Raw genomic sequence first — 18423 nt, forward strand, 5'->3', positions numbered from 1 at the left:
CAGGAGGCAAAGGCTGCAGTGAACTGAGAGCTTGCCACTGCACTCCAGCCTGGGTGACAAAGGAAAAAAAAAAGGAAAAAAGAATGAGAAGCAAACTCTTAAAAGCAAACATTTTAGTAATTGTATATTTTGATGTCATCTCAAATTTATGACTTATTTGTAAACATGAATACATAAAATCAGCTTATATATCAGTCTCAGAGGAAATCTTTCAGCCCAAGATGAATCATTTTTCTCACTCTATTCCAAGGCAGTCAAATGGTTAATAAGTTGCTTAGGATCAGATCAGTGATTCAACAAGGAAAAGGAGAGATGCTCACAGTGTTCCTTTTTCTTTCTCCTCTACCACTACTTTCCCCAGGATAAGATCACAAGAGGGTTGTAAGTTCAGGAAGCAAAGTAACTAAAAGGTTTATGTGAAAGGGTTTGAACACTAAACAATCAGAGTATCCAGTATGGAGAATGATAAAGGGCCAAGAGAAAGAAAAACAGAATGGTCAAGACTGTCTTTATCCACATACATGTTAAAGAAACAATAAATTTAAAAAATAGTTTTTAAAGACAATGACAGGAGTTCAGAGCAAAAACCACAAGAGGAGGAATGAAAAGTTCTTAAATGCTTAGCAAAAACAGATGGAAGAATACCAAGTTCTATGCTATATAACAGCTAGAATATTTAAATGTTCCAATTAACTAGTATGATCATGAGGCAAATCATGATTTAGTTAGAAGTGAAAATATCCATTGATTTGTACTGTTTCAAAATAATGAAAAAGAAAGTTTTGAGATTCTTCCATGACAGAAGGAATTTATTTATAAAGTCTCTAGACTTAAATGCTCCCTTCCTTGAGAACATAGCTACATTAAGAAGAGGTGGGTCACGGTTAACGCATTTAAGACTAAAGTTCTGCAGATAAATTTCAACAAACTCTAATTGCCTCCATTCCACATGAAGAAAACAGGCAACTGTGAGAGTCTTAGCAAAAACTGCAAAGCATCAAGAATGCATTCCGGCCAAGCGTGGTGGCTCACGCCTGTAATCTAAGCACTTTGGAGGCCAAGGCGGGTGGATCACCTGAGGTCGGGAGTTCAAGACCAGCCTGACCAACATGGTGAAACCCCGTCTTATAAAAAAAAAAAAAAAAAAAGCATTCCTCATTATTGCATTCAATACACAAAAAGTAGGAGCTCAGACAGTGAGAGCTAATTTTAACGGATAATTAACATACTGATGAGCAAACACTATGTTATACTTAAGTTGGCTAAGAAAATGTCTCAGAATAGCACTTTAAGATATAATGGTTTTGCATTAGGAATGATCCTGAACACAATAAATGCTAATTATGCAAACATCTCTTGTTATTACATAAAACATTCACAGGATGTACAGTACCTTTCCCAAAAAGGCCATAGCATGTGAATTGCCAGCATTTGCTGCTAAATTGAAGTAGTCAAATGCTCTCTATGAGAAAAGAATTTATTAAAATAATTAGTTTTTAACAGAATCTGCTTTTGACTTTCAGCCAAAATAATTATTTCAGGAACATTTACAAAATCTTGTTATATCACAGTGCTTTAAAAACGAGAACACCCAGTTATTAATATTTTGAAAGAGAAATCAATACATCTAGAAATTTTATTTTACTGAATAACTGTACTATTTATCAGGAAGTCATTGCATAATTATAGATGCAAATAAATTTCTTATGTCGCCTAAACTTAAGGTCCAAGAAGCCTTCTGTTATTTGTGGGCAGAGTGAACATCAGCCTGCTTAAAAGACATTTAAGAGCAGCTTGACTTCTTTGGTCTATCTCTTTATTGATAACCTGGGAGAAAGAAGAAACTAAATCATCTTTCCAAGACATGGAGCATAATTTCATTGTTCTCTAAAGGAATACAATTTCCTCGTGTATTGTTTTGAGAAAAATTCTTAACCTTACTTAAAAATCACTGAAGTAAACACACTAGCATAAGCAGAAATTCATTATCCCCGCTCTAAACTGTATTGCTGCCCATTTTTGTTAAGAACCTTGTACCATTGGTTATTCCTCTTCTTTTCTTTGCTGATTTAACTTCTCCCTGTTGTGGAACCAGTTCCCCCTTAACCATATTCTATAATCTCATTATTAAAAAATAAAACCCAGCTGGTCTCGGTGGCTCTCATCTGCACTTTGGGAGACCAAGATGGGTAGATCACTTGAAGTCAGGAGTTCAAGACCAGCCTGGCCAACATGGTGAAACCCTGTCACTACTAAAAATACAAAAATTAGCCTGACACGGTGGCATGCGTCTGTAATCTCAGCTACTTGGGAGGTTGAGGCAGGAGAATCCCAGGAGGTGGAGGTTACAGTGAGCCAAGATCACGCCACTGCACTCCAGCTTGGGTGACTGAGCAAGAACCTGTCTCTAAATAAGTAAGTAAGTAAAATAAATTAAAATTAAAACTCAAACCAAAAAGTAAGTAACTAAGTAAAATAAAATAAAAAATAAAACTCAAACCAAAACATTCAAGATATACATCTCCTTTAGAGAACCCCACTTTCTCTCCAATGATGACTGTTCTGTTAGCTACTTTCCTTCACAGGCAAACTTTTCGAATAAATTGGCAACATGCACTTTAATTCACACTACAATCTAGTCTTAATTGGCTTCCATACACTACATCAAAAAGACAGCTTGTCAAGGCCACCAATGAGCTTCATATTGCCAATCTAAATTTTTAGTTAAATCACTCCACCTTTCTCTGCAGCATTTGGCACACTCCATCAAGGCTTCCTTCCTGACAGACTCTTAGCTTGGCTTACAAGATGTCACTCTCTCCTGGTTTCGATCCTAAATCTACCTGTACCATCTAAGTTTGCTTTGTTGGTTTTCTATCAGTTGACTTCTGAACATTCAAGTTCTTCAGGGCTCAGTTTTGGACTCCATTCTTACTTTCATTCTCTAAGCAATCTCATCTATTCCCATAGCTTAACATGCCATCGAGATGATGGCAACTCTTAAATTTACATTTTCAGCTTTAATCCAGTCTATTCAATTACCTCTGAACACCCTATCCGATGCCCGAACATATACCTGAAATCTTCTCTTTCTGACCTCAACTTGCTTCTCCTCCAGCAGCTCAATTTAAGCAAATGGCAATACCATCTTATTGGTTGCTTAAGGTATCTGCCCCCCTTCACTCATAGCCTATCCATCACTAAGTCCTGTGACACTTACCACCAAATACATCTTGAATTCACTACTATCTTCCATTACCGTAGTTCTAGTCCAAGTCACATTCTCTCTCGCCTGAAGTTCAGGAATACTCCTGTCCCTGATCTGTCTGATTTTATTATTGGGGTCTACTAATTCATTTTCTATATTGCAGCCAAAGCCATTGTTTCCAAATTAGAACATGCTGATCCTTGTAGCTCCTTGAAGTGCTGCAGGGATATGCTGATGTGATCAGGCACTGCTTATCTCAGTTCCGTCTCATCTTCATCTCTGTACTATGGGCAGACCAGCCATGTTCCTTCCCAGCTCTGGGCCTGGGCATACACTGTTCTTTTTGGCCTGGAATAACCTTATCTCCAGTGTCAACTTAAAGGTTTTCCACTTCTCTTTACAGAAGTCTTTCCTGGCAAGTGGTACCTCCTACCCATTAACCAATTTTTGTATCTTTTAAATCTCCTTTGTAAGAATCACCACAATTTATATTTGGTGTGATCACTTAAAAAATATCTAATGCTCCTATTAAAGTTAAAGCTCCAAAAGGTCAAAGACAAAAACTATTTTGTCCAATACTGTATCCTGAATGCCTAGCAGTGAATGGCAAATACTAAAATATTTGTTGAATTAATGCAGTTATGTATTGGGAACTCCTATTTTTCTGTGAAGCTGGTGAAATAATTTATCATTATATAGTTCCTTTACAGGAAGGCAGCATACAACACCAAAAATATTCCCAAACTGACTATATAAAAAGTATGCAGCAAACTCTTATTCAGAATTGTTTTCTCACCTGATATTAACCAGCTTAGCTGACACTTCTCTGGCCTAATGATACACATTTTAATGACCTAGAGACAATAAAGGCTGTCAAAAGTCATCTGAATTAAAAAAAAAAACCCTATCTATATATTTGGTATAATTTTAGTGATAAATGTATCTTGTTGCAATCTAACAATGTTGATGGGATATGGTATATGAAATAATCTCAATTAGAATACTTTAAATGGGATGGTAGAAAAACAGTTTTATTACTCTGACAAACATTTATGGAGAACTGACTATGTGCTAGGTAGGCATTGCCAGGCGCTAGGAGTAAAGTGGCAAACAAGGCAGACATCGTCCATGCTCTTTTGGACATTAGGTTGTAACAGGGAAAAAATGTAATTGTGCAATTAATTAATTTAAAAATGACAAGGACCAAAAGTTAGGATTTTTAGAAATCCTAACTGTGGTCCATGACCTGTTCCTGGAGTGGGGTTGAGGATCTGGGGAGACATATTCCAGGTTGGAGTTGAGTTCTGAAGGATGAACAGAAACGAGCACTATGAAGAAAGTAGGTGGGGGAGGAATATTCTTTCTAGAGGGAGGGACTTGCATTACCGAAGTCCTGAGACAGGTTTCTGGTATGTTAAAGCCCTTAGAAAAGGAGCTGCCTGTAACTCAGAGAGCAGGGGGCTGGTGAGTCAAGCAGAGACTGGTACAAGGCCTGAAGGGCATGGTAAACATTCTGGTCTTTAAGCTACTGGAATCATAGACCACTTAAGAGTTTTATGAAAGAGAACCACATATAGTCAGATGTATGGTTTACAGAGAGGAGATGTCATTTAGGAAATGTAATGGCAGATGATTCACATACTGACAGGTACACTAATGAAGGAAGGAAAGAGATGAGTGATCTTTTTTTTCTTTTCTTTTTTTGTCTCCACACAACACTCACGTAGAAATGAGTGATCTTTAGGACAAAAAGCGAAAAAACTTGGTGACTGGATAAAGATCAGACTGCTGTAGTTGTATACTCCTGATTTCTCACAAACAACATAAAAATTTTCACAGTTGTATAAAATATTTTGTAATAGGTGTTTTATGACATATTTTATCACATACTTACAGAAAACCAAAACTTTATGTGTATTTTTGAGGTAGTATTGAGAACTAGGTTTTAGAATCAGTACAATCTTTCCTACCATTCTGAGGTATATTCACATTTTCATTCTTCAGCTTTCTCAGGGGTTGGTTTAGATCTTGAAAGCTCATTTGTGATGGGTGTTTAAATGACACAAGTTTGATACTGACAATGATTTAGCAAGAAATACATTGGGAATATCATTTCCTGCTATAACTGAAGTGCAAAGCCCTAGGAACATGGTAGTTACCTGATGATTCTGTTCTACTCCACGCCCTCCGTGCAGATGCAGTTGTCCCAGACCAACCTGAAAATGATCACAAACAAGGCAAAAGTAAGTGGTAGCATCTGGCACATGATTAAAATCAGACCAACAAGAAATGATGTGGTCATAAAATGGTTTCTGCTTGTGACTCAAAAAACTGAAGATTTAGTCTTAACTTCTGAAAATATTATTCTACATTAATTGCCCTTAAAATTTTGAAAAGTAAAAACATACACTTTTAATTGCAAAGTATTATTTGCGGCCAGGTACAGTGGCTCATGCCTGTAACCTCAGCACTTTGGGAGGTCAAGGCAGGTGAATCACTTGAGCCCAGGAGTTCAAGAGCAATCTGGGCAACGCCGCAAAATCCTGTCTCTATAAAAAAATAGAAAAATTAGCCGGGCATGGTAGCACATGCCTGTAGTCCCCACTACTTGAGAGGCTGAGGTGGGGGGATCACCTGAGCCTGGAGAGGTCAAGGCTGCAGTAAGCTGTGATTGCGCTGCTGCATTCCAAGCTGGGAGACAGAGTGAGACACTGTCTCAAAAAAAAACAAAAAACAGGCGGGGCACAATGCTCATGCCTGTAATTCCAGCACTTTGGGAGGCTGAGGTGGATCATCTGAGGTCAGGAGTTCGAGACCAGCCTGGCCAACATGGTGAAACCCTGCTACTAAAAAGACAAAAATTAGCTGGGTGTGGTGGTGGGTGCCTGTAATTCCAGATACTCAGGAGGCTGAGGCAGGAGAATTGCTTGAACCCAGGGGGCAGAGGTTATGGTGAGCCAAGATCATGCCACTGTACTCTATCCTAGGTGACACAGCAAGACTTTGTCTCAAAAAAACGAACGAACAAACAAAATAAAAACACAAAATATCCCTCTAACGCAAAGGTGAAATAAAGGCATTTTCACATAAATTACAACTGAATTTGTCTCCAGTGAACCTGCTATAAAGGAAATACAAATGGGCGCTCTTCAGAAAGAAGCAAAGTTACTAGAAGCTGGTAGATACAATAATAAAGAACTGGCTGGGTATGTATGGTGGCCGTAATTACGCCTGTAATCCCAGTACTTTGGGAGGCTGAGGAAGGTGGGATCACTTAGGCCAGGAGTTCAAGACCAGCCCGGCCAACATGGTGAAACTCCATCTCTACTAAAAACACAAAAATTAGCTGGGCGTGGTGGCACATGCCTGCATTCCCAGCAATTTGGGGAGGTTAAGGCACGAGAATTGCTTGAATCCAGGAGATGAAGGCAGTAGTCAGCTGAGATAGTGGCACTAGGCAACAGAGCAACACTCTGTCTCAAAAAAAAAAAAAAGAGATAAAATAATAAAGAGTAATGAAAAAAGGTAAATTTGTAAATAAACGTAAATTAATATGAACTGTACAAAACAGTAGTATCTCATGGTATTAAAATACATAACTTACAGATATAAGTGCTTGCTCCTTTCCCCAACAGATTAAAATATAAATGCAGTAAAGATATTTGGTGAGATGTTTAAACACATACCTGTGCTTGTACATCACCTTTTTCAGCCAGGAACTGGTAATATTGAATCAAATCTTCTTCTAGCATTCCACTGTTCATTCCTGGATTTTCCACTTCATCAGGCAACCGTATTCTCTGTACTACTGAGCCTCCTGTTAGCGAGATATCACTGGCAACTGAAATAAAGGGATAAAATAATAACGTGGAGGAAAATCAGAAGGATTGTTCCAGAGACAGAGAAGTACAATTCTAGCTGCCAAATGTTTACAAACAAAATGTTAAAGGAAACTGCTTTTAGAGCAGTCTACATAGATCACAAATCAGTAATCTATTAATAAACTGAACTTTTTTGCAACATATTTAAATAGAACTCAAAGCAAAATTAAATAAAGAAAAAAGTACATCTGAACCTTAACTAAACATGAGTCCACATAAAAGAGCCATTTATAATACTTCAAAGAGAACAATTAAAATAGGTATGTTTAAAGTTAATTCCATTTATTTATTTTCCCTGAAAGGTAAAAGGGGGAAACATAGATACCATGATTGGCAACAAGACGATAGTGAGTCAGTGCAGATTCACAACTCTGGAGGACTCCGATGCCAGCCCAGTATCTGTAACCCTGTAAAACAACTTCATGTGAGGAGATAGCAGTTTCACGTACTTCAGTGGCATTCTTCGTGGAATAAATAAAGCTACACCTGCTGAGAATTTTGCTGTCATTTGACCCAAGTACACTAACACATTATTTATGCTAAGTTTTAGGTTTTGAGGTAATTTATTCAGCAACTTCAACAAGCAGGCCATAGCTAAGAAGAAGGAAATAAATAATATAGTTCCTAGAGTAACCAAAATAGATGTCATAAACTTTATTTTTGAAGTGTGTGCATTTTACTCAAAAGAGAAAAATTATAAGGGCTTTCACTTAGAATGAGTTATAATCTGAGACACAATTTTGTAACAAAAATGAGTTAATCTTCCGAATTAGCAAAGATAAAGTAACAAATTGGCAAAATAGAGAAAATGAGACTACTAGAAGCAGGCACAATGTCCCTAGCAATAACTGACCAGAATAAATGCAGAAAACACAAAGGAGAGTTCTCTGGAGTCATTCTGCATAAATAACTTCATGAACTTTTAACAATCCGTAGGGTATCGTTGTGAAATAATGTATAATATTTCATGTTCTTATTCTGTAGCCACTATTTACAAAATTTTGAAAACTAAAATTTTTTTTTAAAAATTTATGATTATCTAATCTAAAAAATGATTCTGACAAATAATTCCAACTCAGAGAAAATTTAAAAACAGCCATTTATCAGATCTCTCTTTTTAGGGGCAATCAGCCAAACTAATCATTTTAAAAAAAAATTATGGACTCCAGCAATTTTCATTTTACATGTGGATTCCATCTGTTATATCCATTAACAAGAATTTGAAGTAAGTTCAACTGAATATTTGGTCTTAATTAATACAAGCAAAACTTGATTAGTAAAGCTGAAAAAGTTGTGGCCACTGTAAACCACAAATTCCTGATACTTAATGTTATTAGCTTTCCACAAAGTCTACTTACCAAAACCATGTGGGCTATTAAATTGCCCCCAAGAGCTCCAAATGTATAATATACAAGAGCCTGTGAAAGGACAAAAAATGTTTAACTGGACATAGGCACACATTTATTCAATTCAAATTGTAATATGCAATAAAGTTTAATAGTATTACCTTTGCCTGACTTGAATTAACACCAAGTCCAGAGGCATAGAGAAAGCCAAGAGCCTGAAATAATAAAAGTTAAGAAATCTTCCTTTGGTCAAGGTTTATCTAAGACAGACAGTTTTATATACTACGAGAAAATGCAAGAGTCTTTAAATTCTAAAAGATTTGAATTTGTATGTACAAATGTGGAATTAATGAGCCTTAGAAAAGCATTCAGGGTTTTACACATTATATAATTAAATGTAACTTTTTCTTTTTCTTTTTTTCTGAGACAGGGTCTCACTCTGTCATCCAGGCTGGAGAGCAATGGTACGACCTTCACTCACTGCAACCTCCGCCTCCTGGGTTCAGGCGATTCTCCCACCTCAGCCTCCTGAGTAGTTGGGACTAAGCAGAGGCGCACACCACTACGCCTGGCTAGTTTTTGTTATTTTTTGGTAGAGAAGGGGTTTTACCATGTGGCCAGGCTGGTCTCAAACTACTGACCTCAAGTGATCCACCCTCCTCACCCTCCCAGGCTGCTGGGATTACAGGTATGAGCCACTGCACCAGCCGCAATTAAATGTAACTTTAAACAAGACAAAAAGTTTAGCTTGAAGACGAATTAATATTAACTAGAAAGACAAAGCTGAATACATGTAAACATGACTTTTACTTCATCTTTATGAACAGCCATTATGAAGACAACTCCTGTTATTGGTACATCAGCATATTTCTCTACACAGAGAGGGATACACTATGAAAACGGACAAGAGATGAATTACCAAGATAAACTATCCCGCATATAAAAAAAGGCAGCACGGGATCAAGTTGAAGGGGTCAGGGGAGAAACGCTGCTCTACAATGCTAGCACACAAATGGTTTTCTAAAAATTAAAAAAAAAATGGAACAAACAATGCATTGGTGAAGTTCAACCTTTTCAACCCTTTGCCTTCTGTGGATCATCCTTGATGGCAGGGAAGTACAAGCTAATGTGACAAAGGCAGGTGTGGCAGAGACTGAATTGCTCACTGGAATCATGAGCTCCTCTGCATTTCCCAGCCTCCTGGCAGAATCACATGCCTGGGATATGGCTATCAGGGATGTAAGCCTGAAAACATCCTAATGAATCCTGAGGCTCTCTTTTCTCACTTCACCATGGCTTGGAAGCTCTGTGTAGCAGTCAGTGTAGCTACGTAACAGAAGCAGCCCATGACCAGGAGTCCCTATTCAGAAAAGAGTGGCGCAAACAGGAGAGCTTCATCAAATCTAGCATGAGCAAGAAATAACTCTCTGTAGTGTTAAGCCACTGTGATTTCAGGCTTTGTTGTATCAACTAGAATTAATTTTCAAGGAGAGAGTGCTTTGCAACATATAAAGTGCTGTGGCTTTGTAAGGCTCTAATATTAGATGGAACTGATGCCTTAAAAAGTTAAAAATTTTCTTCAGAGCAGAATGCCTCTGAAAATAAAGAATATATACGTTAATTTTATATAAACTGATTCATGCAAAGAAGGGAAAAAGCTTTGAAAACAAAGGGGAACAATTAAGATATCATCTGTTTATAATAAAATACCGAGGAAAGAGCTGCAGAAGCGTTAGGTATTCAGTTCTAAGAAAATAACCGTTATGACTTCTGCTATTGTCTGAACAGTTTGAAAACAGACTTTCCTTGTGATTAGATATTTTGTTTATCTTTAAGCATGTCTCTCAGCTTGAATAAACTTGAATTATTGAAGGAATTTTAAATAAATATGATGGCCCCCTAAAACCAGTTGTCAATCTTAGGATTATTAATGGGGAAACAACCAGATACGTTATCAACTAATGTGATACAATGTAGAATACAGAACATCCCTTGTAATGTAGTCTAGTCAAAAATATTTTGAGTTCATCAGCCTTTAGCTGTGACTTCCTACTGACAGGAAATACAGGTGAAGAAGAAACAAACTAAAAGCCACCATGAAAAAACAAACAGAGGTAGGATATTCTGCAGAAAAACTGGCCCTATCTCTAACACAGACAAAAAAGGCATTGGGCTATACCAGATAACCAAATGTAGGATATAGTACTGAACTGATTACTGGTTTGGACAAAACAGGTATAAAGAAAATTTTGGGGTTCAACATCATATGAACATAGTGTGGGTATTATATGACTTAAAATTTACTAGGATGAAAAGGTGAAGTTCTAGAATAATAGAGAGTGGTATCTCATTTTAATAAAAATATCGTGTATATATACACAAAGAGAAAGATCTATTATAGAAGGATATGTACATGCTAGTATATTATTACTCATATCTGGGTGGTACATATGTGATGTGTACTTCTTAGTTTTGTCAGTTTGCATTTCTAGTTTCCTATAATGAACACATACTGCTTCTGTAATAAAAGTTTTTAAAAAAACCACCAAGATTAACATGAGCTGCAACATCTGAATTTTAAAAAATGCAATGGTGAGTAATTTCAGATAAAAAATAATTACCTTCATATTTCATTCTATACAGATTAAATTTGGAAAAGTACAAATGTAATTGTGGCCAGACACAATTGCAAAAATGTCTTCATTGATCATAAATGTTCCCAGACTAAGGAAAAAGACTATCAAAGAAGAGTGTAAAATGATCAGGCACAAAACTGGTATTTAAAGATACTTTATCTTCCAGTCTGACTTTTTAAAAGAAGTCAGGACATAGAGAGTAAACTGCTTTTAAAAACAAGTGCTACGTGCAGAGAGATTCTTCACTGAGAATGTACTTACAGTCTGTCCCTTGGGAGAACCTTCCTCAGTCAGCTTCTCAAACATCTCTCTTGCTGCCTGGATATTCTGTGGCAAGTAATCACCAAATAAAAGAGCATATGACACTCTCTCCAGGGCTTTGGTATGGTTCATGCTTGCTGCCTTTTGAAGATACCGATATGCTCTTTAAATGTAAACAATTAAACATCAAATTAGTAATGTTCTGAAACTGCCAGGAAGGTTTTTTGATCTACTAAAATGCAGTATAAATAATTTCCTTATGTTACAAAACTCCTCTGATCATCTTTATTACTTTTGGAGACGGAGTTTCGCTCTTGTTGCCCCAGCTAGAGTGCAATGGCACAATCTCAGTTCACTGCCACCTCTATCTCCTGGGTTCAAGCAATTCTCCTGCCTCAGCCTCCCAAGTAGCTGAGATTACAGGCATGCACCACCACGCCTGACTAATTTTGCATTTTTAGTAGAGATGGGGTTTCACCATGTTAGGGTGGTCTCAAACTCCTGGCCTCAGCTGATCCACTCATTTTGGCCTCCCAAAGTGCTAGGATTACAGGCGTGAGCCACCACACCTAGCCACCCCTCTGATAATCTTATTTCTATTCAGTCATGTTACTTACATATGTAGATAACATCCTGATTTTATTTTTATTTTATTTATTTTTTTGAGACAGGGTCTTCCTCTGTTGCTCACACTGGAGTGCAGTGGTATGATCACCGCTCACTGTAGCCTCTCTACCTTCCAAGCTCAAATGATCCTCCCACCTCAGCCTCCCAAGTAGCTGGGACCAGAGGTGTGCACCATCATGCCTGGCTGATTTTTTAAGTTTTCTGTTGCACTATATTGCCCAGATTGGCAGGCAGTTTTGTTTTTCATCTAAGGTACCAGTTCTCCCTGTTATCCTCATATCTTGGAATAGTCTAATTATACTAATTCTAAAAACTTTCATTAAAAAAGTTAACCAGATTTGCAATAAGAGAATTACAATTTGACGGTGTACAGTATATGATTTAATAATAACTGTTGCAATTTTCTTTTTAAATCTTTGCAGGCTATAAAAATGTCAGTTGAAATTAAAAGGACGTAAGATGTTACAAGATAATCACTTGTTATGTTTTTTTCCAAGCACAAATTTCTAAATTCTAGTCAAAAATTACAAAGCAAAAATAAGAAACATACTTGACAACAATTTTGTTTTATATCATTTTGAATTCTAAATAGTATATAGATTCTAGATTCTTAGAAACTACTACAACTTGAGTCAATCATTGCCATTTGACTCACTGTTTGTTATTGTAATTAGTATGTGTAACAATTTTACTTTAATAAACTAAAGTGTGGTAAAAGCAATACTACTAATGCCTGTAAGTCATGTTACGTTTACTTGTAACGGAACATGAAAAAAATCTTCTGTGTCTCTGGCAATCCATTTTTTTAAAAATGTGGTTGCTATGTGTCTCAGTAATGGCCTGTCTCGGGGGAAAAGTGGACTTAGCAGTGCTACCTACTCTCGTTTTTGGCTTTTCTTATTGCTTCCATTGAGGATTTTCATTCCAGTCTGATACATCATTTCTGCTTCCTGCATCTGCCGTCTCTTAGCAGCCTCTTCTTCAGCTAAAAACAAAATGTCAGATGCATTTAAATGGATTTTAATTCTATACCAATTATCAACCATCAGTATTTATTCTTTCTTTTGGACAGTCATACAAACATAATGAATGATCTTCCACTATTCTCAAATATGATTCTAAAAACACTTAAATGTGGCCTTGACATGACACGAGATAAAACTTAAAACAAAAAATATATATATATAATTCATGGAAATCATTTTCTTATAGAAATACCAATACCAAGCCACTCTTAGAAGGTAGTTTTCTGTTAGTAATGCTAACTTTTTAAATATAACTCAACTAAAATTTCAGATTATATGCGATATGCTTTTTCGATCAATGTCCCACCAAATCTCATGTTGAATTGTAATCCCCAGTGTTGGAGGTAGGGCCAGGTGAAAGGTGACTGGATTATAGGGGTGGTTTCTCATGAATGGTTTAGCACTATTCCCTTGGTCCTGTTCCCGTAATAGTAAGTTCTCACGAGATCTGGTCATTTAAAAGTGTGGCACCTTGCTCCTCACCATCTCTCTCACTCCTGCTCCCATCATATGACACAGCTGCATCTCACATGGTAAGTTTCTGGAGGCCTTCCCAGAAGCCAAGCAGATGCCAGCATCATGCTTCCTGGTCAGGAAGATGCTTCTGTTTCTATAAATACTGGCTCTAATGAAGTATATATCTTTTGATGAGTTCTTACAGGAGCAAAATAACTTTTGAAAAGTCTGTAATAGCATCTTTATAATGACATTTACACTAAAGATGGTTAAATAGACTATATTTGTCAAATGTTACCTTGGTATACCATATTTCACTCTAAGTATTTGTGAAAAGTTATTTTTCTACTAATTACTATTAACCTTCTCCATAATGGCCCAGTTTCCCTTACTGCTAAAAAAAAGTTTTAAGTTAATTAATTTACCAACCTGCCCTGAAGGGTTTAACCAAACAACCTGTATATATCAATGGAAAACCATCTCTAAATAAAATGCATGACTTGACAGCCTGAAAATAAATATACCACATGCTTCCCATTTTTAAATCCACTCTTTAAGGCTATATAACCACATCAGTAACACTGGCTATTTTTGACAAATGTGGAAAAAGATGGCTAGAAAAAGGCCTTAAAAACATTGCCCTAGACATATAGCAATGAGGATCTGCCTCCTCCTGAACAATACTTACTTTCACAAAAGCCCCACTTTTCATCTGCCTTGTAGTCATAAGTTGTAGCACACCACAGTCTGCCATCTTCCCTCCCATCTGATGTACATTCATCATATTCCTTATCTAGGAAAAGAAAAGGGAAGTGGCAGGGCTCCCCATGTGCTGTGCCTTCAATGGCAGTCAAAGCTGGAATGACAAGAAACAAAAATCTAAACATGAACAACACCTCTGGTACTCACGGATTCAATACCATCAGTTTTGGCTGTTACAATTTGAAGGCAAAGAGAAATGATTCCCAATTTATAACTGGCAACATAAAAGGGCTAGCAATGATTTTGATTAGGGAGGACTTGGTTTAGTTAATTTAGTGGGCATGAGTAGCTGACTACTTAGCATCCATATCTAGGTTAGACTTTCTGAAGTTCCTGATATATAACCTTAGAATATTAAAAGTCTGCTGTAAAACTCCTGCCCAACAAGTAAGCCAAAAATAAAGCAAAATGCAAGTGAATCAATTCTACTGCTCAGCACAGCTCTCCTTTTTTCTGAATGTTGTAAGTCAATTTCTTCATTAATACAGAGGAATAAAGGGAAAATGCTCCCCAAGGCAAAGTTAACCACTCACACACTCCTCTGCAATCCTGTGGCATTTTATCAGAGTACTTACCACATGTATGGAAGTTACTTCTTTACCATACTCTAGTTCCCACTGGACTGAGCTTGTTAAGGGTAGAGACTGCATCTGCAATTTATTCTACACAATATTTCTGAGTATCTCTTTTACGCTAGGTGCTAGAAATGAGGTGGATCAGAGGTCTTTGCTATGCAGAACTTACTGCCTAGCCAGGAAGAGAGACATTAAGCAAGTGTGTAATGGATGTTATAGAAAGGAAAGCCTTCCCTTTCAGGAACTGAGGTTTCAATTGAACCTCAAGAGTATGCAGGAGTAGCACTGAATCAAAGGCTCTGGGGTAGGGTGGGTAGGAGTACTCAGATAGGTGTTAAGGTGGCAGGAGTCAAACAAGTGGCAAAGTGGACGAGAAGAGGCTAAAGAGGTTGAGGAAGCCAGACTGGAGGAGACCTTACAAGTCTTAATAAGGAGTTTGAACTTTTATCCTAAGAACAATGGAACCACAGTGAAAAGTTTTATGTAGGAGTGACATGCTCACATTTTATTTAAAGAGTGGAAAGTATGTAAAAAGTAAGGCTGAATGCAAGGCAACCAGTTTAAAGGTTGTAACAGTGGTCTGAGAGGCAATGTAGCCCAGAGAGGGAGAATGGAATGGAAGACGTGGATGTACTCAAGCAATGCTAAGGAGGGAGACATGGTACTACTTTCTAGATGTGTGGATAAGAGGAAAGTTGAGTGAAGGAAGACACCAGGTATTAGGTTTTAGGGGTGAACAGATGGTTGCCCTTACTAAGATACAGAACTCTAAAGGAGGAGTAGATTATTGGGTAGGTACTGCTACATTCAAGGTGGCTACTAAACAACAAACACATAAAAAACAAATAAAAAAAAACCCACAAAAAAACAGCAAAAAAAAAAAAAAAAATCACAAGTGAAAATGTCTTAAGACATGTTTTAGTTGTAGTTAAAAAAAATTTCTCCACTACACAGATAACACTTGAATTCAAGGGTATGCATAAGAATGCTGCACGAGAGGTATATGACAAGACCAGAGGTTCAGGGCTAAGCCTAAAAATCATACACCGTAAGTATGAGCCTATGCCAACTTTCACTGGTCACTTTTACATGGAAAATTTAATTGGGTAGCAGAGCTCAGTGATGAAGGGTATTGGTTCTGGAGTCAGAATATTTGATGCAAATCCTACTACTTCTTAGCTATGTACTTTGAGCAAAGTATTTAATCTCTTAAGATTATTTAGAGATAACTTCCTTATCTCCAAGTACGAATAAGAGTCCTTATTGCATTGGGTTATTTGCAAAGACTGTCTGAGACAATACATGTGAAGCACTCATTATGGTGCCTATCACTTTAGGTAATAGGAGTCCAAGAGATGACAGGTGCTATTATTATGGGCACCCATGCTCTGAAGGCTAGAAACTATCCCTTCTTTCTTTCCAGTATAAAAAGAGACATATCCTACAATACTAATTCAAAAAATATTTTCTATAAGTCATGAAAGACAAAATGAATTTCAAATGGTTTACACCAAGTAAATGTCATTCATCATCCTGGTAAAAAGAGGGCAAATAACTTCTTTACCTTTGCTTTGTCTATATTTTAAAGAAATGATCTCTAATGCAATGTATAGGCAAAGAATCCTTTAGCAACAACTTCAGAGGAGTCATTCTGACTACAGAATTTGAAAAGGACATCCCCATACACTGATACTAGACCCAAATCTGCTGCTGCTTTAGAAAGACAGTCTCTGAGCTGGGTGCAGTGGCTCATGCCTGTAATCCCAGCACTTTGGGAGGCTGAGGCAGGTGGATTACTTGAACCCAGGAGTTCAAGACCAGCATGGGCAACATGGTGAAACCCTGTTCTACTAAAATTCAAAAAATTAGCTGGGTGTGGTGGCGGACACCTACAGTCCCAGCTACTTGGAAAGCTAAGGTAGGAGAATCGCTTGAACCTGGGAGGCGGACGTTGCAGTGAGCTCAGATTGTGCCACTGCACTCCTGCCCAGGTGGTAAGACAAGACTCCATCTCTAAAAAAAAAAAAAAAAAAAAAAAAGAAAGATAGTGTCTGTAGAACTGCAGTCTGTAAACCTGAATTTGAAATTAAATAGCAAGAATGGTTTAAAAGAATACTTCTATGACAACAGAAATCTTTGTCTTAAAAACAAATAGCTTATCATAGGAATTCTAGTTTGCCAAATGTATTTTCTAAATGTTTCAAATATATTAAATAATTCCCTTTCATGTGATGAATGATACAACAGAAAACAAACTGGAGAGAGTAAAAAAATTTTTGACAACAAAAGGTTTTAATTTACTGCTGATTCAGCACTGACATAAGCAGAAAGAATTCCCAGGAGGTACCTGCTTCATCCATTTAGTCAAAACTGTGAGCTGTCAAAATAATTCATTAGTGAGTTACTACAAAGAAAATTTGTTTCTCTCCGCTACCTTCTCCAAGGGAAATCACAATATGGAAAGTGTTACTACCTTTTAAATTTGTTTTAAAATCTTCCAGAAGTTATTGATTACTCCCTAGTTTCAAATCAATTATCTCAAACAGAAATTCCTCACAATAGTTTTAATTTCAGTTAATTTTCTTTCTATGGAGAAATTCTGCAAGAATTTCAAAGCCATCTTTTTAAAAACCTCCAAAGAACAGCATCAATTTTAAAAACAAACCAATCACTGCTCTGGTATAATGAAGCTGACAGATTATGCAATTTAAATTAGTGATAACCAGTAATCAAATCTGACACCATGAAAGGGGAAAAATGTGTTCTCTGTTCCTCAGCTTCATGTAAAAATTCATGTTTTCTAGATAATGAATCACATTTTGGCTCTACAATAATGACACAGTATCCCAATCTATTTAGATCTCAAGAGTAAGATATTTATAGTACAAAATTTATTGTAAAAACGAACAGACTTCTTTACACTTAAACTGGTAAGAAATTTGTTCTTGCAAAGTCAATTAAAATCAGTCTGGAAAGTTAGAAAAAGTAAAAAGCAAAGAGGGGCATTCAGTAATATCTACTAGAATGTAAAGGTCCATATCTTCAGATCTAGCTTTTCTACTTCTAGGATGTTTACTTAAAAAGTGCTCCCACAAACACACAGAGATTATGTGCAAGAGAATACTTGTACAGCACCCTAATTTTAAAAACATAAAACCAAATGAATGCAAAGATATACTGATAGGAAATTGGGTAAATCAACTAGGGGGCAGCCATTAAATGAAAACTTGGGCATCGTCAACTGGGAAGGAATTAAAGGTCCCCAGAGAGCACTGGAGCCAGGGAAGAGGATCAAAGGCTGAGTCCTGAGGGAAGCTCATGCTTCATGATCAGACAAATTCCCTCTCTCTATTTTTTTATCAGACAAATTCTAAGGAACCAGCAGCCAACTGAAGAAGGTATCTTTAGGGAAAAGAACAATACTAGTGAGGGGTTCATTAAGATGAGGACCAGGAACTAATCAAGTATTAGCAATTAGTATGTGACCGGTGGAAAAGGGTAGATTTACTAGGCTGGAGAAGGCTCCAGACTTGCTGGAGCTGGATTACAGAACAGGAAGCGAGAAAGCACAATCAGTGATTATAGGGAACCCTTTCAAAGAATGAGGCTATAAAGGGGAGTAGAGAAATGGAATGGTAGTTGGAGG

The 18423-nt window shown here is 37.0% G+C and overlaps 1 protein-coding gene across 2 annotated transcripts in view; it reads right to left on the reverse strand.

The window, feature by feature from the left end:
• Positions 1-18423, reverse strand: part of SEL1L (SEL1L adaptor subunit of SYVN1 ubiquitin ligase) — a 61912-nt gene that overhangs the window by 19016 nt on the left and 24473 nt on the right. The window contains exons 4-12 of one of the 2 annotated variants that reach the window (XM_009006412.5): positions 14129-14233; positions 12839-12944; positions 11333-11495; positions 8597-8650; positions 8448-8507; positions 7415-7496; positions 6895-7049; positions 5368-5424; positions 1394-1462 (exon numbers count right to left, since the gene is read on the reverse strand). In XM_009006412.5, the coding sequence (XP_009004660.1) occupies positions 1394-1462; positions 5368-5424; positions 6895-7049; positions 7415-7496; positions 8448-8507; positions 8597-8650; positions 11333-11495; positions 12839-12944; positions 14129-14233 (851 nt within the window). Of the gene's footprint in view, positions 1-1393; positions 1463-5367; positions 5425-6894; positions 7050-7414; positions 7497-8447; positions 8508-8596; positions 8651-11332; positions 11496-12838; positions 12945-14128; positions 14297-18423 lie in introns of both variants that reach the window. The other variant, XM_002754169.6, reaches the window with a different exon arrangement.

This window comes from Callithrix jacchus, chromosome 8 (assembly GCF_049354715.1).
Source record: "Callithrix jacchus isolate 240 chromosome 8, calJac240_pri, whole genome shotgun sequence".
Lineage (NCBI taxonomy): Eukaryota > Metazoa > Chordata > Mammalia > Primates > Cebidae > Callithrix > Callithrix jacchus.